Below are 23,085 nucleotides of genomic sequence, written 5' to 3' on the forward strand. Positions count from 1 at the left end.
AGCCAGTGCAGGGAGAGTATCCTGGGTCACTCAGAAGAGAGGAAACTCACCAGATGGAGCTTCCAGGTAAATTCCACGTTTAGCCACATGTGGACCCTATTGCTGTAGAGTAGCCAAGAGGCTAGGAAGGCATGGATGGTTGAGGTAAGATCTGTATCTAATAGGAAGGGACACAGTCTCTACCGCTGTAGGGGAAGGAGTGATGTGTGGGTGACTGAAGCAATCTGTGAGTCTAGGAACCTGGGAGCAGTGGGGAGTCTAGTAAGAACAAGGGTTGTAAACCCCCCTCTGATGCCCAGTTGAACTGTATTTTGCCAGGCCCTTAAAACACTTCTCCCTGCAGATCAGCATCACCACCATCTTGTCTGGGTTGAGCTGCAGCCAGCTGGCTTTATTCCAGCTTCTAATTACTGCCAGGCACTGTGGGGAGTGTGTCAGCAGTGCTGTCTGGGTCAGAGGAGAGGAAGACACAAAGAGGGGGGCATTAGCAACCCACAGCCTCTCACACTGTCTCTCTCAGTAGCTTCATGTAGCTGGAAGAGAAAAAGAGGTACCAGGACTAAGCCCTGAGGGACCCCACAACTGAGAGTCTCTGGGGAGAAGGAGCAGTCAGCCAGCTTCACCTGCTGGCAAGGAAGAGAAAGTGATGAGGGGAACCACTCTACAGTGATTCCACCCACCCTTGATGGATTGTGTAGCTGTGCGAGCAACACCTGGCGATCAACAGCCTCCAGAAGTTGAGGAGGATCAGCAAAGACATCCGGCCTCTGTCCAATGTCCTGATGAGATCACTGACCTCTGCCCAAAGCTCCCAGCTGCTGGACACAAAGTGTGAGCAATATTAGACCTGCCGCTTATATTGTTTGACATCAGACTGTTTTAGCCACATCTCAATAATGCCTGGGTCTGGATGCATGTTAACTACTCTGGGTGTCAGAAATGGCAAGGTCAGTTTCCATTTGTACCAGGATCACAGGTACATAGAGACAGGAAGGACCAAGCTCTACCAAGGACCATGGATCTCTGTGGAGATTGGAGGAAACTAAACAAGTCCAGTGTGTGGCCTATCTGAATCTCAGTGATGATCCTTGCTTAATCCCCGGAAGGAGGAGAAAACTCCCAAGGTCCTTGCTTGTCCCTACTCCCTGGAGACTGAGGAGATGGAATTCTTCCTTGCAGCCTGAATGAGAATCACTATCACGAAACATTTAATCACATTTATATTCCAAGACTGATTGATCAATCCCTTGATCTAAAGCCTAACTACTGTGATATCTAAGCATGAACCCCACAGTACTGAGAAAGAAAGAAACCCCTTAGTGTCCCATCAACCCTCTATTTTTTAAAGTCCTAATAAGGTGGATTGTGCCTTGATGCCCCATATAACTGTACCCTTTCCCCTGATAAAACCTTCCTGTTCCTAATCTTAATCTCCTCCACTCCCTCTCCCTCGCTCAGATGATGCGGAGTGCCAGCAAGTCCCTCAATGGTGTCATATCTGTCCTTTTTATTCATTGCAGGGTTTATTTTTAGCCTGAAACAACTGCTTCCTAAAAATGGAGTTCCTAATGACACAGGAGCTGGGCAGAGCTATGTAAGGTATCCAGGGCTTGGCCTCGCAGCTTCTCCTGTCTGTCTCTTTGTCTTCAGCCCAGGACTGCAAAGTTTGCTGCTTCCCACTGGCCTGGATTGATCATTAGGAAGGCAAAGGAAACTTACACTCAGTTCAAACTTCACCCTGAGCCTTTGGTTTCTGCTGGCTCCTTTCCCTTCCCTTCCCAGAGACATAAGAAAAGACACTCCACACTGTCTCCCAATGAAGACAGCTTGCTGGCTACTGGCAGGTTTTTACCTGTTCTGCTGCTGCAGGGCTGAAGAGGGCCTGGACTTCCCCACCTACGATGGGAAGGATCGGGTGTTTGACCTGAACGAGAAGAACTACAAGCAGGCCCTGAAGAAGTATGATGTGCTCTGCCTGCTCTTCCATGAGCCTGTGGGCTCAGATAAAGTCTCTCAGAAGCAGTTCCAGATGACAGAGATGGTACTGGAGGTAAGTGCTGGTGCATGTCTGGCTGCATAGGTGTTTCAGCCAGGGTTTACTACTGCAGTGCAGTTTGGGGCCATCTGGACTAGCCAGGGGAAAGGACTCAAAAGGTTCAGGTGGGACAGATCCCCAAGGTATTGGGTGTTGAATTCAGCTGAAACCCTTGGGGATGGAAAATAGGTTTTCCAGTGCTGCTGTTAGAATTTCTGCATCCATCCAAAACCAAGAAACCTTTTTCTACAGAACCAACAGAAAACAAGATGATTGAGCTTTCCCAACTCTCTGGAAAGAGTTGAGGCTCCAGTTTGAACCCTGGGCAAATTTTCAGGTCACTTCATATTTTATCCAAGCTGTTTTGCCTGTCCATATTTTGGACTTGAACCCAATTTTCTAGCCCACTAGGAGGGCTCAGCAGAGGAGCCCTTACTAGACAGTACTGCAAAAATAATACTTAGCTGCCCTTTAAAAAAAGCTCTCAGTCCTTGTCAATGCTTAATCCTTTGTGCTCCCCTGACATTCAGTTGCCTGCTTAGAGTCTTTCTGTAGCTTCTTGTTAGTTTCTTCAATATAACTGTCCATTTCTGAGCTGGAGAATATGTGATTAATTTCCCAGCAAGGAGAGGTTCTAATTAACTGATCCTTTGTAAAGGGAAATGCGGTAAAAATTACATGGTAGATTTGTAGCACTGGCTCCTGCTCATAAAAGGTGCCTGTAAACTACTGGGTCATATTGGGGTGGGGGGCACCTGAATTTAAGGAGAGAGGGGGAAGTGTCTTTAGATATCCATTTTCCACCTTGCTTGAGGAGGCTCCCCCAATCTCAGCTCGGAAAAAGTAAGAAGTGAAGAAGGGACAGTTACACTTTGCTTCCCACATCTGGGGTTTAAATGCGTTGCATCCTAATAGCATGGCATTTGAAAGCTAGAAAAATATAGAAACCCACTGAGGGTTCACTATCCTGACAGCATGTTCATCCAGCTTCAGAATGTACCCTACAACTTAACAATGAAGGTGACAGAAAAACTGAGGAGATTTTATTCACCCATCAAAACTATTACTTGCCCTAGGTGAAAGAGGAGGTAGAGTTCTCTGCAAAGCTGGGTGATCAGCTGGGTAATTTAACTGCAGATCCCTAGCTGAGATGTTTGTACTGATGCTATAATTGCATTGTTATTTAACAGGGTAGTTATGTGCTACATAAATGGCAATTGATTACTAAATACATATTTATGGAGGCTTGACAGAAGGTATCTATTATATATTACAGGTGTTATTCCCTGCCAAAAATCTGTCCATGAAAGTCTGTCACTAGCTATCTTATTAAATGTGTATGTGAGAACTTTTTTTTTTCTTTGGCAAGGGACAGTCCAATGATTAGGATATTATTAGCTTTGGGACTCTGGAGACCTGGGTTCAATTCCCAGCTCTGCCACAGACTTCCTGTGTGACCTTGGGCAGGTGACTTAATCTCTCTATGCCTCAGTTCCCCAGCTGTAATATGCAGATAATAGCACTTCACAGGGATGTTGTGAAGATAAATATATTAAGGCATATGAGGTGCTCAGACACTACTGTGATGGGGCCATAGAAGTACCACAGTTGGATAGAACTATCATTCAAAGTGCTACCAAAATAAAACTCACTTAAAATGTACTCTTAAGAATCTGCCTGTTAGCCTGAATGAAGTGTGTTAGTGGGGTTTGTCTGTTCATAGTATGTTTTGGTGTCCACGGGTTGATGGGGGCTGGGAGCACACTGACATGACATTTTCAGCGGAGATGGTTGGAAAGTTTTTGTTCCAACATTTTTCCATCAGAAAATGCCATTTGACTAACCTGAAATTTTTCATGAAATTGGCTCAATTTCAGCAAAATTTCATTTGGAAACAGATTGGAAAAAACATTTTGAAAAGGTCAACACTTCCCCTTGTGACCTTTTCAGGATGGAAAGTTTCAATTTTTCCATTTCTAAATGGCTTTTTGTTTCAACATTTTATATAATAGATTTAAATAAAGAGTTGAAGTCACATGAAACATTCTGAGTTTGGCTAAATAATTCCCCCACACCCTCTGAATTTCAATGTGCAAAAAAAGTTGGCTTTTTGTCCATCTTGGAGATTTTAAAAAAAAATTGCCAAATTTTTTTTGTAAAATGGAAAATCCATGTTTCAACCTGTGCTAGTTGTCAGGTTTTCGTTGGGGGAAGTGGGGAAACATGGTTCTCTAACAGCCCCTGCCGTGGGGCACTCTGAGGCATGAGAGCAGCTTCTAGTATGGCATTGTGGTGGAGAAGAAGTGTACAGGGAAGGCGATGAGACAGTGTCACAGGGATGGGGTGGGCAGAGACAGACCCTGCTTCAGAAAAGGAAGTAAGCACCTGATTAAAGTTAAGCACAGGTTTAAGTGCTTTGCTGAAATGTGGCCACGCTAAGCAGACTGGAGAGTAAAACATTTTCAAGGAAGCCACAGCTAGTGTGACCAGATAGCAAGTGTGGAAAAACTGGGACAGGAGGTGGGGGGTAATAAGAGGACTGTCCCTATAAAATCAGGACATCTGGTCACCCTAGCCCCAGTGCAGCCTCATGTGTACCTGCAGAGACATCAGCACCGTCTGATCACGTATGTCCGCTCTGACACATTCATTTTCAGGGGGGTGAGAAAAAGTGCCTTGTGAACAAGCCATTGACTTGTTGGAGTAGAACGTGTGGAGGTAACTGTCACTGGTCCACGTGACCGAGAGGCTGCCAGAGCCTGGAGTAAGACAATAAGTGTATACTGGAGCCTCCACAGTTTGCTTTTGTTTTATTAGAAGTGGAGGGGTCAAACCGGCAGTGAGTGGTGCTCTCAGCTCCACCCACAACCCACACCCTGCCCACTCAAAGCCCCTGTGCTCAGATACCATGTTTAAGTTGTGCCCATGACCAGTCAGACAGCAAAGAAGAGTAATGCCATAACCGACAGCAATGGTGCATGGGAATTGCTCATTGTAGCTTCAGATCCCTCTTTGGGGTCCCTGGTGTGCACTGGGGTCCCACATTGGAGTCTGGAATGTGCTGGGCTTCCTCACTGGGTCTGGGATCCTGCACTGGAGTCCTACTCTGGCTTGCATAGGGGTGGACTCCTGTTCTCTGGCAATTGCTACTCCTTCCAGGTGCAGGCAGGGAGGAGGTACTTCTCAGCCGCTGTAGTTCTTTGGACCTGCTCCTGAATTTGCTGCCTGGCAGGGAAGGAACTATGGCTCCTGCAGCTCCCCCATGGCAGTGGCTGCTGGTGTGGCACCTGGTGGGGGAGCAGCAGCTGAGGATCTTCTGCCAGCCTCAGGCAGCTGCACTTCTGATTCTATGCTACTTTCTCTGATTGGTCAATGGTGCCACTAGCGGCTGGAAGGGGGTGTCGTAAAATGGCAACAGAGTGGTGAGGGTAGGGGTGTGTGCCAGCTGTTTCTAAGCCCTGGCTAAAGGGCTCTTCTCTCTTGCGCTTCCCTTCCCCCTGCCACCCTATTAACTATTATTGTACAGCACCCACAGTGTGCTCCTATAAGAGCTGCCATTATGGCTGATCCTGGGGATCGAAGCAGAGACCTTCAGAGCTAAAAATATTAGTGTCCACAGCCTAAGCGAAAGAGCAAGGCTGGAGCAGACCCCTGTCCTCTGTGGCCTGAGGCCACCACACACACTGATCACTGGGTTACACTAGGTGCTTCACAGATAAGTCAGCAGAAAAGTTCCCTTTGATCTCAGGCAAAGTGCAAGACAATGAAGCTGAGGGGAGAAACCTCCCCTTCTCCTTCCCTTTCCTTTGACACTCTTCCTTCCCCCTCCTTCTCCTTGGCATCCCAGCCTCACTTCCTCCTGTTTCTCCTTCCCCATTGCCTCCTCTTATGTGTTTTCACAGTCTCCCTCCCATTTGAGACACCTGCCTCTGGACCCATCTCTGCAGCAAACAGTAAATTGAATCATTCCTCCTTCTAGTGGGACAGCATCCATCCCTAGGGACAATAATCATCCATAGGATTAGGGGCTTTGCTTCTAAAATGGGAGGCTTTAGCAAAGGAATTCAGGTTCTCAAATACTGACCAGGCAACTTGCAATCAGGCATGACCTACACCCCTGCTCCCCTCCTTTGTTCCTAGCCATGTGGGTGTGTGCAAGATCCTTAATAAAAAGAGGCTGATCTAGCCTGACCATTTTAACTATCACAGCAGCAGCATCCGCAGGCTGAAGTTTCATGAAGCGTTGCCCTAGCACAAATTAGTCTTATTGAAGTTAATGAGAGGAACATGCTGGTGCTTCCCATTCCAGAACAGGTCTAGCAGCACACTGGCATTCTGCCTCTCGCAACAGCCAACACAGGCTGCTTTAGAACGCCTATGTTCATAACATACTTGGCCAGTTCTGAAATACTCCAGATGGGCTACTCCTCCTTCATACCTGGGGAGATCAGCTCCTGAGATCTAATTCTCTCTCTCCTAGCACATAAGGACCCATGTTCTTAGAGATGAAAAGGCAGTTTTTGCATCCAGCACTGGATAAGGATTAACATGGGAGTCTCAGGGGTCAGGTTTAAGGCCCAAATGGGACAAGAGCTTGTGTGTTTGGGTTAGATGACACTGAAATCTCACTAGCTGTTCTCATGAGTTTTGGGGCCAGGACAGTGGAAATTTTGTGAGATCAGCTATTCTCAGGATAGATCCACCAACTTGGGCTGAAATCCCTTGAGAACAGATGATTCGTACGAGAACTCAGATGTATTTGAAATAGAAAATAGGCCTGTCATAGCCCTGGCTGTGCTCCCACTGCTAGACACTCACCAGGCTTCATACACTGGACCCGTGTGCTTTTCAGCGTGTCTGAGTCTGGGTAGGCTCCCGCTCTGTTTCTTTCCTCAGCCTCGGGCACACTTCCTGGACACAGATTGTCTGCTACTCCTTCATGGAAACGGGTTCTGCAGCCCTGCTGCCATAGGCCCCCAGGACTAGTGCTGATCCCCTCCAAGAATTCCCAGAGTTTAGCACTCCAGCCTTATGGGCATCTCTGGTTTTACAGTTCATCTCTTCAGAGACATGAGACAGTGGTAGCACATAACAGAGGCTTTGCAGAGGGTTCCAAAACCAATTATTCTCCACATTAGCTAGCACAAGATTAACAACTTGTCTAGATCTGTATAACTCCTGGAAGCAGTTCCCTGCCTCAGTTTCCTCACCATTCTTGAGTGTTCTTTGGGCTTAGGTCAAAGTCCTCTAAGGAGTCCAGAATCTGCCCTCCCCTCCCTGACTGCACGTGGCTTCTCCAAATCAAGGAGTCTCTCTAACCTCTGCAGCCAGCTTCCTTCTTCCTCAGCTTCCTGCAGTTGGAAAGGACCCCTCTGTTCCTCTCCCCCACCTAAGCTTTTCTGTGAATTTTGAGTTTTTCAAAACTAGCACTACCGCCTGGTTTCTTTGTTTGCCTGTTTGGGGATTTTCTGCTCTCCAAACCAACCTCTGGTCTGAGCTGGGGGAGGTGGTCTGATATCCTCCTCAGCATACCCACTGTTCAGCCTGAGCACAGGCATTAAGTTTAACAACCTCTTTTGTTCTGTAGCTTTGTCCAAATGAGGGAGTGGTCACAATGCTGATGTGTCAGGGACCCTGTCAGCCCATATTTGAGTCACTACCCATTGAGGCATTCAGTAATACAGCAATTTCCTAAAATTAACCAGAATTCATGAGTTGTACATACACTCCCCAGATCACCACAAGAGCCTTCTGGCTTTGACATGGAAATTATAGGGGAGACTTCAGCTTTGAATCTGATTCACCCCAGATATTCAAAGGTACTAGAGCTTGGGGATCTAGTTTTGCACAACTGTAGTCCAGTATAGTGCACATAAAACTAACCAATCTCTCTAGGCACCCATGTTGTACATTTGGTCCTGTCTCCTTGATTGACTAAAAAGGAGGTCATCCTTCTTCACTAACAATGAATATGCTCATGAGCTGGGGACCTCAGTCCAGTACCCACTGGACAGGTATCCACAGTACACAACCAGGTTAATTAGCACTGATTGGCCCTCTTGCTTGCAGCATGAGCAAGAGAGGCCAAAGACTGAATGGGCTACAGAGATTGAACATGCTTCTAACTCCTAAGGACAGTTCCTCCATGGCACAGATAAGGCACATGTGTAGGGTAGGGTGCATGGAAGAAGCTTGCAGTGCTCCATTTGCCATCTCTGTTCTGGGGCTAAAGAGAAGCTTTCAGAGTCCATGGCTGCCAGCCAGTCCAGCAACTTTCATCAGCACTAAATTAATGAAAGGGGGGGGAGGGGAGATCATGTTCCAATACCCTGGCCCTGTGGGCCAGATGTGCTGCTCTCTATCCACTGCATAGCACAGAAGGAGCACTGATGCGCAGTAATAACACCTAGAGCTGTGTCTGTACAGCTCAAAGCACTTAAAAAAAGGCAGATAAGCATCATTCTCCCCATTTTGCAGTTGTGTGAAATGAGGCCCAGAGCAGCCAAGTGACTTGTCCAAGGTCACACAGCAAGTCAGTGGCAGAGTCAGGAATAGAATGCAAGTCTGACCACACCTTTATCTGTGCCCTACCTACTTGACTATCTTCCCTCTTTAAAAGACAAAGCACCCTTACCAAGTCTCAGCAGGTAGCTTTGACTAGGTGTGAGGGGTTAGTAATACAAAACTCCATGCTTTGCCCCCATTCCTGTGTTTGAAAGGGAGAGTGTGTGCTAAGATCACCCTCTGGTACTCCGTCTGTTCATGGCCAGATGTCATCAAGAAGCCATCAGTGAAAGTTCCTTCTTGGCTAAAGCATTGTGAAAGTAGCAATGACAGCCGTTTGTTCTGGGAGCAAGAAATGCCAGATGCAGCTGGAGAGTTCAGATCCAGATGTGAATTCTCCCAAGTCTACAGGAGTTTCAGATCCAGGAGTCTGCCTCAGAACCATTTCAGGTATCAACACAAAAACCCAAATTGTACCTGGCAGGAACAACATGGGGGTCACAGCCCTGAGCCCTGCTCAGCACCAGCAAGCATGGAGAACAGAGGGGATAAGCTGCACTGACCGAGGGGATGGTGCTTTATGCACCAGCCCCCTGGACACTGAGACGCTGGAGGAGGGATTGCCTCCATGAGCTCCCACTGAACCAGGGCGACTGCACTGCCCTCAGCATGAACCTGTGCATTAATGATGGAATCGGGCCCGAAGTTAAAAGGAGACTCTTATATTTAGACAAAGCAAGGCAGAGGAAACGGGGCTTGGAAATGGCCTCATTGCCACTGAATTCAACCCCCTCCCCCATCTGTGCCTTCTTGCCTCAGTTCTCTTCAGAGGGGAGTTTAGTTCTGTGGGCCAGTTGCACATTGTTAGGGCCGTTCTGGTTTCAAATACTGCAAACAGAGGGGCAGGCCAGCATAGATAAATGACATGCCCAGCTCCCCATGGATGTTCAGTGTGTTGGCTGCCCACCTCAGTCAGCAAAATAACCTTCCTGGTGATGCCACTGGGCAGTAGTTAAATGAAGTGCCAAGGAGCTGTGGGGGAATCATGCTGAGACAGGACTGGACCCCAGTCAGTGTCCCTTTAGCTCATGGTTGGAGACTTGTGCCTTGGCTCAGATCAAAATACAAACCTAACAATGTTCAACCTTTTGTGAGGCACCCAAAGAGCATATTAAGTTCCCACTGTGCAGAGATACTCCAGTGTGTGTAATTAATGCCCACAAAGCGGCATGCCAGGACCGCTAGCTGAGAAATCCACCTTCCGGGGGAGATGGGGGGCAGCCAAAGAAGGGCTCAGCCAGAGAGTGACTTTTCGGTGTTGGCGTTTTGTCTTTTAAGGCCTCCTTTCTGATTTGAGGGGCAGAAGCCTTCTGGAGGGGAGCCTCAGTGCTGAGTGGCCTCCCCATCTGGTTCTAATGGAGAAAGGGGGCAACTGGGTGATAAGTTGGCTCCCCTCTGGTCCCAATGCCAGAAGGTATGATCCCCAGTAGCCACTCAGCTGAGCCCCACCACCTCTGCTCGCCCCTACCAACACTCCAAGACTCAGATTTCAGAAGCCTGTGGGGCTGTCTTGTGCACAACTTCTCAACAGCCCCAGAGCGCCACTACCAGAGCTATGGTGACAGATGCAATAGAGAGGCAACTGGGCACCACCCCGCAGCTATTGCTGCAGCTGGAAGGGGAAAGAGGGTCTCCTTCTGCCCAACAGGTCACCTCTAGTGCTAAAGGCAGGGGACGCCAATCACTGGGTGGAGGCGCAGGGAGGGAGACAGTCTATTATCCTGCAAGGCTGCACGTGGACTCAAAACATTTGACTAAACACCCAGGTCTTTGGCCACTGCTCCAAACAGTTTCCCAGCATTTTCAACACTCATTGACAGCCAGCTCCTGACAATCAACATATGCTTTAGCATAGAGCAGTGGTCTCCAACATTTTTATGCCCAAGATCACTTTTTGAATTTAAGGGCAACCCAGGATCTACCCCACCCCTTACCTGAGGTCCCACCCCTTCCCCAAAAGCCCTGCCCACTCCATCCCCCCTCACTTTCATCAGGCTGGGGCAGGGAGCTGGGGTTTGGGAGGGGTGCAGGCTCTGGGTTGGGGCTGAGGGGTTCACAGTGTGGGAGAGGGCTCTAGGCTGAGCCTGGAGTAGGAGTGCAGGAGATGGCTCTTGGTTGGGGCAATGTTGGGTGCAGGGGGCAGGAGGGGGTGAAGGGTCTGGGAAGGACTTTGGATGTGGGAGGGACTCAGGACTGGGGCAGGGGGTTGGGGAACTCAGGGCTGGATGTTGGTGAGGGGTGTGGGCTCCCACCAGGCAACACTTTCTTCAAGCAGTTCCCAGTCAGCGACACAGTGGGACTAAGGCCCACTCCAGGAAGGGGGCCAACATGTCCCTGCACTCCTTGGCGGGGGGGTGGCACATGGCTCTGCACATTGCCCCTCTCTTCAGGCACTGCCCCTACAGCTCCCATTGGCCACAGTTCCCCATTCCCAGCCAATGGGAGTTACAGGGGCAGTGCCTGCAGGCAGGAGAAGCAGGCTTGCATGTGCTGAGATCCCTGGCCCCTGCCTCCCCTGGGGCATGCTGGCTACTTCTGGGAGTGGCGTGGGGCCAGGGCAGGCAGGGAGCCTGCCTTAGCCCCACTGCACTGCTAGAGATCATGATCCACCAGTCAATCACAATCAGCCTGTAGGTGACCACTGGACTAGATGATCATAATGGTCCCTTCTAGCCTAAAAAGATAAAATATGGGATTTCCTCACTAGCCATTCATTTAGGACAAAGCATCACTTTGTTTAATAATCCTGCACTCTAAAATGGGCTGAAGGTTAAAAATGGGAAACATCCTACCAGCCTCAATCCCAAAGCTCATCATCATCAAATGTGCACTGCTAGAAGCACATCTGGGCCTTCCAGTTGACTCCCCTGGCTGAGATGTAGATGTTGCTCCCAGAGGCTGCATGCACTTGTAGCTGCACAGAGGTCTTGAAAAGAAATGGGGGGTGGGGGTGGGGGAGAAGAGGATTCAGGTTATTGGACCTGAGGCAGTTGAGTAGCATTGCCTTAAATTTGTATTAGATAAGTCACCTTAGCATAGAGGAACCATCGGAAGGGCAGGAATAACAGAGAAATGTAAAAAGGAGACTGCAGCACCTTGAGGAGGTTTCCCTTCATTCTCTCTCCTTCCTTTCTAGTCTCTTATTCTTCCAGGTATGCAGACTGGAAAAGAAACTGTCCTTGCTTAGCAGGAAGCTAGCAATGCCAACTCCCTCTCACAGGGTCCACTCACCATGTGGCACCTCCTTCTGGCCACTCTGGGGAATCTGCTTGTTCCAGGTCAGGGGTCCCCTTCTGCTCTCTGTTGCCACTCCAGGTACTCCTCCTTCATGACTTGACCCTCCAGTCAGGTCACTGCGTGTTTCCCCCTTCTGAGGTACCAGAGGCTTTTATCATCAGCAGTCTTCCCATTCACTGCCCTACAGTGCCACTTCCCCAGTGGCTAGCAGGGGAACCCAGGCCCTCTACTCCAGGTTCCAGCTCAGGTAACCTCTAGTCAGCAGCCAAGGCCTATTCTCTTTTCCCTGAGCCTTTCCTTACCTTCTGGCTCTCCACCTGTCTCTGTGCTTGCCAGCCTCCCTGCTCCCAGGGAGTAACCATAGGCTACCTACCTCTATAGCATCAAACATAGCTCCCTCCTCCCAGGGAGGGACTACAGACACTTCCCTACAGCCTCTCTGCTATCAGTTCCCTGGCTTTATAAAAGCCAGGCCTGTTCCCACACAGGTGAGCTTCCCCGAATTAAAGGCTGAGAGGAAAGCCCTAATCTCCCAGCTTGCAGCCTAATAGGCCCATCTGGCCTCCATTAACCCCTCCAGGGTAAGTTTAGGGTGAACACCTCATAACACTCCCCCAGAAACCCAACTTCATCACCCCTGTCCTTCCCTGCCGGTCGGGGGAGCTGAGAAACCGTAGCATTACAGTTAGTGGGGCCCTGCCGGGTGAGGCCAAGGGAAGTTCAGGCCACAAAACAAACTGCCACCCTACAATGGGAAGCAGACAAAGCTGAGATTTCCCCAGGCCTTCCCCCACCTCCCCTCGGCTTCTCTGCCATTTGAGAAAAAAAGGGACATAAAACACAAGCCTCAGCATGAGCATTAATATTTCCATCAGAATTATAATCATCCCTCTCTGCGAAGTGAAGGGAGACTGGTTGGCTGCAGATCTCAAGAACTGCCTTCCTCACAGTCTGCCCCGACAGGATGCCTCTCTGCCCCTCCTCTAGTCTATCCAACCTCACTTTTGCTGTTATACATCCTGAGATTTTGGAAACAGCCTTGAGGGCCTTATTAATCACCCAAAAGCTTTCAGCTCCAATGGGTGCAGCCCCGGAGCACCCACGGAGTCAGCGCCTATGCTTCCCAATCCTGTAATAGATCCCTAACTTCTGTCTGAGTTACTGACATCCTCAAATCATTATTTAAAGACTTCAAGTTACAGAGAATCCACCATTTACTCTAGTTAAACCATCAAATGACTCATGCCCCAGGCTGCAGAGGAAAGTACCCCCCCACCCCCAAGGTCTCTGCCAATCTGACCATGGGGAAAATTCCTTCCTGACCCCATATATGGCGATCAGTTAGTACCTGAGCATGTGGGCAAGACCCACCAGACAGACATCTTGGAAAAGGAACAAAGAGTCCTGTGGTACCTTGTAGACCAACAGACATATTGGAGCATAAGCTTTCATGGGTGAATACCCACTTCAGACACAGCATACCTGGGAAAGAATTCTGTGACTTTGACACCATCAGCCATGAGGTTGTGCTGACTTGCCTATAAGAGCTGGGGTGTGTAGAAGGAATTGCTATGGGCTGACTCCACTAGTTCCTCTCCAACAGATGCCAAAGGCCCATGATGAGCAATGTCCCTCCTCCCTGAGCGCTCATCAGTGCCGCTCCACAGGTCTTTGTCTTGTCAGCCCCTTTACTCACCATCTGTGTAAGGTCTCTAGGGCAGTTCGTGAGGCACCATGAGCTCCGTTTCCATCAGTGTGCCAGGAAACCCTTCTCCACATCTCTTCTGCATCCATGCAAACAATGCTGACTTCTAGTTGTCCCAAAGTCTGCAGGAAGTTGGAGCTGGTTCAGACTAGCCCCAGGGAAGATGGAGGTGATGCTGATAGGAACACAAAATGAATTGAGGAAGTGGAAGAAGCTATGACTCTATGCTCCACAGAAGACATCAGCCTCTGGGGTTAAGACAGTGTGCCAGGGTTGTACTGGACTCCTGGATGGTCCTGGACACTCAGATAGCAGCAGTAGTCTTAAAAACCCCTTCTATCATCTTCCCTTAATCCAGGGCTGCCCCTGACCCTTTGACCCCCAGTCATCCCTTACCTGGACACCCTGCATAGGCTGGGCCCTGACTAACTCAGAGACCATCTCCTCATACACAGCCTACTACAGATGATGGGATCCATCAGGTTATTCTACCTGATTGAGAAAGTGTTGCCTGGTAGGATCCCACACCCCAACATCCAGCCCTGAGTTCCCCAACCCCCTACCCCAGCCCTGAGTCCCTCCCACACCCAAAGTCCTGAGAGAGAAGGCAGAGACTCTTAATTGGCAGAGCAAGGAGTTAATGGGGGAAGGCCCTTGGCTGTGGAACCTCCCCATCACTGTAAATCAGGATGAGCCTGAATTTTGCAACCATCAGGGGAAAATGTAGGACTCATCTCTTTGCATAAGGCCCTCCCTCAACAATGGTAGCAGAATGACATGGAAACAAACAACAGGATCATCCCATTTAAGGGAGAAATGTAATACTAAGGAGAGGGGAGTCCTCTCAGACACAAAGCTGCTATCCTAAATGCAGTACATAACACCTAGATCCTACAGGGAGGGACACATTATGGTGGGTTGGGGGGAACCTAGGCCCACCCTCTACTCCAGGTTCTGACCCAGGGACCCTAATGGTAGCAGCTGTTGGCAGCCAACCTATCACTGCCAGAGTTGCTACATTTCCCTGGGCCACTTCCCCACAGCTCTCCTGCTTCTCCCATACCTTAGGGCTCCCTTAACGGTGGTTTGAGGGTGTCACCATTAACCAGCCCTTCAGCCACACTTCCTCTCCCCTGCCTGACTGGAGTGAGCCCTTTTTATAGTGTCAGCAGGGCCTTCATCAGAGTCAGGTGGTCACATTAGCTTAATGGCCTCACCTGACTCTTTGCAGGTTAATTAGAGTCAGGTGTTCTCATTAGCCTGGAGCAGCCCCTGCTCTGGTCAGTCAGGGAACAGATAACTGTTAATCCAGTGGCCAGTATATCTGCTTTCTGCTATTCTGCTATACCCCACTGGCCTGGGTCTATCACAATTGCCAAATGTGCATGGAATGTGGAGCCTTGAGAGTTCAATTGCTTTGCTCATGCTCAAATCCACCCTGCCTGCCTTGAACTCCTGCTGCACCTCAGGACCATCTAGCATGACCAGTTAGGTCCAGTTCTTCCAAGACAGCCTTTTTCCTCCCCCTTGCCGTGCAGCTGGTATAGCCAAATTTCTCGCTGTTGAAGCAGACACCATGACAAGGGCTCGGGTGGGCCAAACCTTCAAGGGATCTGCTTTTAAAAGGCAGGGCAGAGACGGCTGTGTTCGTGCATTACGGCCCCCTCCCTCCCACGATCCTGAGCCAAAAGGATTGTCGAGGTTAGAAACATTATCTGTATTCAAATCCCACTGGAATCAGAAAATACTGTAAGTGGATACATAAATGCCAGATACTGTATAAAGCAGGGGCAGCCAGCCAAGGTGCTGTGTCTTTGGCATTCTCTGTGCTCTGATATTTGATGGTGGATCAAATGCAGTGGCACGGAGAGGGCCATACCTAGGCAATGCATCAGACTCCCCCAACCAGCTGGAGTTAGGGCAAGGGCAGTCAGGCTGGTCAGTTCCTGTGTAGCTGGCATTACGGAGAGATTCCCCAGTGCGGGACTCTGGAGTGCCGCACATGGGCACATGCTGTACGACATACCTGACGTTATCTCAGTGTGACTGTCCCAGCAGAGCAGTCTGCTTGCCTGCATAACTCCCTGCTCAGTGCTCGCACACTGGCATATTAATACATACCCTCACAGAAACACCGCCGAACACACATACCCACATACTTCCAGAACTACTCCCCCACACACAACACGTACCCTAACAGACCCAGCTCCAAACACACATGCACACACAGAATTCCTATCACACATACACACCTCCAGCCATACTTTCCCCCTCACAAACTCATATGCACACACTATTTCTCTCTCACACACACAGACACACACACTGTCCTACCACAGAGGCTCTGAGCCCATCCCCCACATTTTTCTACACACGCTTACCCCTAAACACCCATGCTCACAGTCACACACTCGACCCGCTGCCCGCGCCACGCCCCCACAAAAACTCACCCCCATTTACCCAGCCACTCTGAAACCCAAACACTCATGTACACACGTGCCTATTCACAATCCTATCGCGCAAACACCCACATCCCCTCACGCGTCCCCGGCCATGTGCACATAGCTGGTGTTTAAACCTCAGAAGATGGAGACACATTTCAGAGCCCAGTGAAAGGCCTTCAGACACACCAGCCCAGATCCCAGTGTGTGGGGCCAAGGAGTGTTTGGCTGATAATAGCCATAGTCTTAGTTTTTTGGGCTGAACATATTTTACCTCAGTGCTCTCCTCTGGTCACAGGGCAGGCAGGGGCTCGAGTGCTGGATGCGGGGCCTGAGGAAACTGTTGTTGGTCTATCGAACGGCCTCACTGTGGCAATCTGCTTACAATACTGAGTATTGCTCAGGAACCTCATGCACTCCAGTGCTCACCAGTCCTGTGTTCAGCAAAGAGGTTCTCTGGATAGGCAGCCCCTCATAACATGGAACAGGAAGGGATTTCACCCCCCGACAGACCTCTGCTTAGCTGGCTAAGTACCCTAAAAGAGGATTTAATCTTCCTCTGAATCATCAGTTGCTACTACCCGATGTCTAATGCTGGTTTACATGGACAAATGGTCTGAACTAGTAGGGTAGGAGGTGGAGCACCTGGCTAGTGAGACCAATGTTCTGAGCCAGTATAGCGGGAGGTAGAATAAGGGAAATAAGAATGATACAGGTATACTCCACTATGGCAGAATTCTTGATGTTTTTCTGTATACAAACGGTAACCATAAACTTTCAGTCTGCCATCTGTTTTAAATAATGAAAACAACAAAACAAGAAAGAACAAAAATAAAGTCTCCATGAAAGAGAGCCCCGTGAGTGTCTTCTTTGTAACATGCTGCATCAACTCTGCCTCACAAAACGGCAGCTTCCTTCACCAATGGCAAACCCCAGGAAGTTGTAGAGAGGAAACAAAATCAAAATAGTTTTATGGCTAGCTACACTACAAAGGGGAGGACTAGGGTGACCAGAGAGCAAGTGTGAAAAATCGGGATGGGGTGGGGGGTAATAAGAACCTATATAAGAAAAAGACTAAAAAATCGGGATGGTCCCTATAAAATCGGGACATCTGGTCACCCTAGGGAGGACTGGGGGCTTAGGTGAAGAAACTGGAGCAGGCCTGGGAACATGTCCTTTGGGGGAACGGGAAGCATAGGTGTGAGGGGCGGGGGGATGGATCTGGGGGCACATTGTTAGGGTGAAGGGAGTGTGAAGGCAGGGTGGGGGGAAGGGATGTTCTTTGGAGCAAGGGGGAGTCTGATTGTAAGGGTGGGGTAGTAGTCAAGGGCATATTTTGTGGGGGAAAGGAAAGTATAAGAGTAAGGCAGTGGGGTGCAGGCATGGGAGCAGGTACTTTGTGGAAGGGGAGAAGAGAAGTAAAATTTCACAAAAAATTGTATTTCCCATTGTCCAAGCAAAGCATCTGACATCTTAGCCATTAAAGTGCCTCGTTTTGCCCTAAAACTTTGGCAAAGGGTTTAACTGCTGCCAATGAATGGTGATGACTTAACCACGCATTCCTAATGAGAGACTCGGGTTCTGTAGCCAGCGTTTATCCTTCTTAATCTCCTGTCACCCTTGGGTTCAGACACAGGCTATTTATAGGAGGGAGGTTAGCATGCTGCACTTCTAAGGGCGGCAGCAGCTCAGAGCTATTGTGTGACATTCGAACTAGCCGGGAGGCGGGGTGTGGGGAACACAGGATGCCCACAATGCTAGGCCCTGAAATGGGCCCTGCGTCACTCATAAATCATGCCACAATCTGCCTGAAGGTTTTCTTTCTCCGTCTAGTCTTGTGGTGGCGTCCAAAGGCAGCCAGGTCCTAATAGGGGCATCCCTTTCCTGCAAGCCATGGAGCTCCGTTCCTTGGGTCAGAATGTTCCTCCGATACCAGTATGCAGAAAAAAGAGCCGTGGGGTTCTGTGGTGGTGAGCTGCCGTGTGACAGCCGAGCTGTAGGAATGCCCAGCCATGCCTCCTCCTTCCCCTAGGGTGACCAGATGTCCCGATTTTATAGGGACAGTCCGACAGTCCCGATTTTGGGGTCTTTTTCTTATATAGGCTCCTATTACTCCCCACCCATGTCCTGATTTTTCACACTTGCTGTCTGGCTACCCTACCTTCCCCTGGCATGCCCTCTGCCACCCCCACCCCCCAATCTGCCCTCAGCAGCACCCTGAAGCAGCAGCTCTTGTGAAGGCAAAGAGGCCCGTGCACCAGAAGTAGTCTCTAGGGTCAGGGCTTTCCAGCTGCTTAGCAGCCTTTTCGTGTCATTACGGCACTGGTAGGGTCTGGGGCATTCTGTGTGGCAGAGTCAAAAAGGCTTGTCACTTGGGAGCTGGGACTGGAGGTGGCCATGCAGGGGAGTGGGGCCGTGATTGGTCATTAGAAGCCATTTCCTGTGCTATCTCAGCCAATTTGTATTGGGATTTTGTTTGTCTTGTTGCCAGTATCCAGCTGGCCTCTGAAGTTAATTGAAACAGTCTGACTGGCTAATTTGGATCCGGTGACATCATAGCTCTCTGCTTCCCACAGCACCATCTCTCTCCCAAACGGCTGGAGCATGTTTGCGTTGAACACTCCTGGGCTTCTGGTTCATTCAGAAGCAAAAATGACAAAGGGGGCAGAGAGTGGAGACAAAAATAAAACCCCCTAGTGACCAAGCGGAGCAGCAAGAGAGGCAGATGCAGACAGATGTACAAGCTACTCTAGTAGATAAGGCACTGGTCTGTCTTTCAGGGTTCTACTCAGCCATGCCCCAGCTCTGCCACTGACTACTATGTGACTTTAGGCAAGTCATTTCATCTCTCTGCATCTCTGTTTCCCCTACACGTCTCCTGAGCAAGGCAATGACTTGGGCACAGTTTGTCTTGGCAGTGAGCTTGGTCCCCGAGTTTCCAGATGTTATCTGCTGCTTACTGTGGGTAGAAATCTCTGGGTTAAAATAAGTGGGTTCCCTTCTGCGTGGTGCCATAGGCTGAGGACTATGTGTTTTATATCAATGCAAATGGATCTTTTTTCAGTGGTGCCTCCCACACTTTTCTCAACTGTGCCTCCCTGATTTGGGCTGTGAGCCTTCTCCCAACACCTGAATATCTGAGAGTAGCTAGCAGCAGATACTATCTTAAGCCAACCCAGGTCTGTGAGCAAGTGGGATGAGATCCAGTCACTGTGACCTATGGGTAGCATACCTTCAGCCAAGAAATGGCATGTGATATGATCCATGCATCAATTCTGCCCAGAAAGCAGATCACCTGTCACTATGGTGCCATCCTGGTTGGCCCTGATGACTTTTAACTGTCTTGTGGTGTTCATTTGAGAGATGAAGTGGGTGAGGTAATATCTTTTATTACACCAACTGCTGTTGGTGAGAGACAAACTTTTGAGCCACACAGAGCTCTTCCTCCTACCTGGAAGAGGTGCTTAGATTGTCACAGCTAAATATAAGATTTAACAGATTGTTTGAATATCACAGGGTTGGAAGGGACCTCAGAAGGTCATCTGGTCCAACCTGCTGCTCAAAGCAGGACCAATCCCCAGACAGATTTTTACCCCAGTTCCCTAAATAGCCCCCTCAAGGATTGAACTCACAACGCTAGGTTTAGCAGGCCAATGCTCAAACCACTGAGCTATCCCTCCCCCACAATTACTCAGCATAAGTACCGGTAATTAGCACATATTCTAAAGGACCATTCAAGGTCCTAAATCAGAGTGTCCTGTAGTCATAGGACAAAAAGGGGGAGTTAATGGGCTACAGATTGTTGTAATGAGCCATAAATCCAGTGTCTTTATTGAGACCATGATTTTTAGTGTTTAGCAGAATTATGAATTTAAGCTCACAGGCTCATCTTTTGAAGGTGCTGTGCAGCTTCCCTTTGAGGATGAGGCCTGAGAGGCCAGACACAGAGTGGTTACCCACAGGTGATGGGGTATTTTTGTCTTTTAGCATTTTCCTGTGTGAATTCATCAAGAGTGTATTGTCTCATTTCACCCACATAATTGTTATTGGGCATTTAGTTAGAGTGACCAGATGACAAGGGTGAAAAATCGGGACAGGAGGTGGGGGGTAATAGGCTCCTATATAAGACAGAGCCCTGAATATCAGGACTGTCCATGTAAAATTGGGATATCTCCTCACCATACATTTAGTGCACTGGATAAAGTAAACCACATGTCTAGGACTCTTGGAGCTTGAAAGATGAGTTGTGGAGGGTGTTGATCATTGTAGCAGACGCAGCAGAGATATGTCTGCAGGTTTTGTATCACTTTTCTGGCAGGGTCTGGTGCCGCTTTGAATTGAAGTGTCCTGGTCTGTGGGGAGCTTGCTTCTGATGATGAGTTTGGCGAGGTTGAGGGGTTGTTTGATGGCCAGAAGAGGGGGTTCAGGAAAGATTTCTTTCAGGATGGGATCCCCATCGAGTATGGGTTGTAATTGTTTGATGATACCCCTTATGGGTTCCAGTGTGGTGTGGTAGGTGCCAGCTAGGGGTGTGCGGTCAGATGGGGGTTTATTTTGGTATTGAAGTAGGTTCTCTCAGGGTATTTGGGTGGCCTACGCTTATGTGGCATTTATGTTCCTGTCTGGGTTCTCCTACAGCTGGCTGCTCAGGTCCTGGAAACTAAAGGTTTCGGCTTCGGGTTTGTGGATTCCAAGAAAGATGCAAAACTTGCCAAAAAGCTGGGTAAGTTTCATCTCTAAAATCTCTGAAAACATACACAGAGCACATGGGAAAGGTACCACACTGACAGCCCTGGAGAAGGCAACCAACTCATTATCCACAGGACAGAACAGTAGTGACAGCTTTCCACATGCATGCTGCCCCACCCAGCTCTAAGGGAATCATTCACTGTGTAAGGGCCAGAGGGGAGTTCAGGATCCATGGTCCTTTACCCTTTTTAGCTTCCTTGCTGAGACTGCCAACAAAGAAGCCAGTCCTTGCTATTTGTGATGGCTGGATGGAGACTCACAATTCATTTAACAGAGGCCATCAGAGCGTTGTCAGAGGGTAACAACCCTCCAATTCCCTTAAAGATCTAATGGACTTAATATATTTGTACTGTCCAGGAGAGGACTGGGCAGTACAGAACATCCATTTCTGAGGGGAAATGCAGGACTGGGGTGTGTTGGGGTCAAACTGATGACCTACTATAAGAGGTGCAAGGTTGCTGCGTTCCACCCCAGAAGTGGCTTCATTTCAGGGGTGGGTGATATCTTTATATCTAGTCTGTGAAGCACTTTGGAATCCATCTATATACATGGTGCCACAAAAACATATGCTAGGCCTAGGTGAGTCTTAGAGAGTTTGAGACTCACTTTGGCTTATTGGTCCGTTCTTATTTTATATAGACTTGGCACAACCATCTCTAGGGATTCAGCCACAACCATGAAGTCTAGAGCCCAGATCTGAATCCAAACCAATTTTCTGAAAGTTCTGGGGTGTTTGGTTTTGGAACACCAGTTAGAGCCCAAGATTATTTATTTGTATTATTTACTTAGCAAAATTCTTGCACTTTAAAGTGAAAGAGGCCCAAGTCATGAAGCTCACATCCAAATCAGAAACTGAACTTTCTCAAAGTTTGAGAGAAAACTGATCCAAGGTTCCAGATCCGGCCTGTCCCTAGTTGTGACGTCTCTCAGCGGATAGATCAGATTTGCCAGGGAACTTTCACTGGCAAGTAGGCACACGCAGCTGGGCTGCTAACCATATTTTCCCAGAATGCACCGTTAACCCTTTCTGTAGCATACTGACCATGTTGTGTCTCTTCATCCCCTTCTTCCAGGCTTGGACGAAGAAGGAAGCCTCTATATCTTCAAGGAGGAACGTATGATTGAATTTGACGGGGAACTGGCTGCAGATGTCTTGGTTGAATTCCTCCTGGATGTAAGCGCAGATAAGATTAGAACTGGGCAAATATTTCCAAAATGTTTTTGCAAATATTCGCCACAAATGAGTTTCAGCCCTATTTGCAACCCCTTCTTGTCTGTTTTCTGCGAACATGTTTACAGATGATTTTCTTGTTTGAAAACTTCATAAATACTCCCCACCAAGGCTAACACCAAAAGTGTTCACATGGCCATCTTGGAATCTCTTTGATTTCCCTCCTCCTGCTTACAAGATGTTCAGTCATCCAATCAGGGAGCAAGAAACATGTCATGTGATTTAGGTGACCAGTCACACACAACAAATACTGAATAACTTGCAAATTGGACTACCTTTGAATAAAGTGATCACTGATTTGGAAGAAAGAACAAATTAGTTATAATCCAAGTGTGTTCATAGGTAATGTACTAAAAACAGCTCTGTTCAGTGGTTAAATTATTTGCTGACCAGTGTGCCCATCACTAGACATGATCAGACATATGAAAACAATGAAATTGCACCAGTGTAAGTGGCTACACTTGCAAGTTGCAGCGCTGGTAGAGGCTTTCCAGCGCTGCAATTAGTAACCGTCCACACCTGCAAGGCACATCCAGCGCTGCAACTCCCTGGCTGCAGCGCTGGCTGTACACCTGGCCAGGTTGGGGTGTAGCGATTGCAGCGCTGGTGATCCAGCGCTGCTCATCAAGTGTGGACACACACCAGCGCTTTTATTGGCCTCCAGGGAATAAGGAGATATCCCAGAAAGCTTTTAACTAAATTACTCTCTTTGTTTTGTTATGCACAGGGCCGGGTTATGCAGCCTCTCTTTGTTTTGTTGTGAACTCCGATCGGAGCTCCGTTGAACTGCTTATCTAAAAAACAAACACTGATCACAGCAAACAGGAGCTATCTGTACCTGGCTGTGAACGATCAAATGAGAGGCAGGGAGAGAATGTTTGCTTGGCGTTGGAGGCAGGCTGTTTGAAATTAAGACCAAGGGTTCCCGAACATTTTGTGATTTTTCAATCCAGGAAGCTAAAGTGTTGGCTCCAAAAATCCAGTCTCTCTCTCTTCCCCGCTCCCTGTCACAGTACACCACAGGGAGTGAGTGAAACAGCGGGGAGTCCGTGTTGGAGGCAGGCTGTTTGCAATTAAGAGTTAAGACTAAGGGCTCGCGAACATTTTGTGATTTTTCAATCCA

At 48.7% G+C, this 23,085-nt stretch overlaps 1 protein-coding gene and 1 long non-coding RNA gene across 3 annotated transcripts in view; one reads left to right on the forward strand and one right to left on the reverse strand.

Annotated features, from left to right (window-relative positions):
* Positions 1-1,816: 1,816 nt before the first annotated feature.
* Positions 1,817-23,085, forward strand: part of CASQ2 (calsequestrin 2) — a 48,978-nt gene continuing 27,709 nt past the window's right edge. Inside the window, exons 1-3 of the mRNA XM_044987948.1 lie at positions 1,817-2,050; positions 20,621-20,705; positions 21,805-21,905. Of these exons, the coding sequence (XP_044843883.1) occupies positions 1,817-2,050; positions 20,621-20,705; positions 21,805-21,905 (420 nt within the window). The remainder of the gene's footprint in view (positions 2,051-20,620; positions 20,706-21,804; positions 21,906-23,085) is intronic.
* LOC123349782 lies at positions 5,166-13,718 on the reverse strand. 2 transcript variants are annotated; one of them, XR_006573642.1, is made up of 4 exons: positions 13,533-13,718; positions 11,831-11,966; positions 11,392-11,525; positions 5,166-5,322 (listed from the first exon to the last, which is right to left on the reverse strand). It is a non-coding gene; the product is annotated as an uncharacterized LOC123349782 (long non-coding RNA). The 2 variants fall into 2 exon arrangements; XR_006573640.1 differs by lacking the exon at positions 5,166-5,322 and adding an exon at positions 7,846-8,319.

This window comes from Mauremys mutica, chromosome 1 (assembly GCF_020497125.1).
Source record: "Mauremys mutica isolate MM-2020 ecotype Southern chromosome 1, ASM2049712v1, whole genome shotgun sequence".
Taxonomy (NCBI): Eukaryota; Metazoa; Chordata; order Testudines; family Geoemydidae; genus Mauremys; species Mauremys mutica.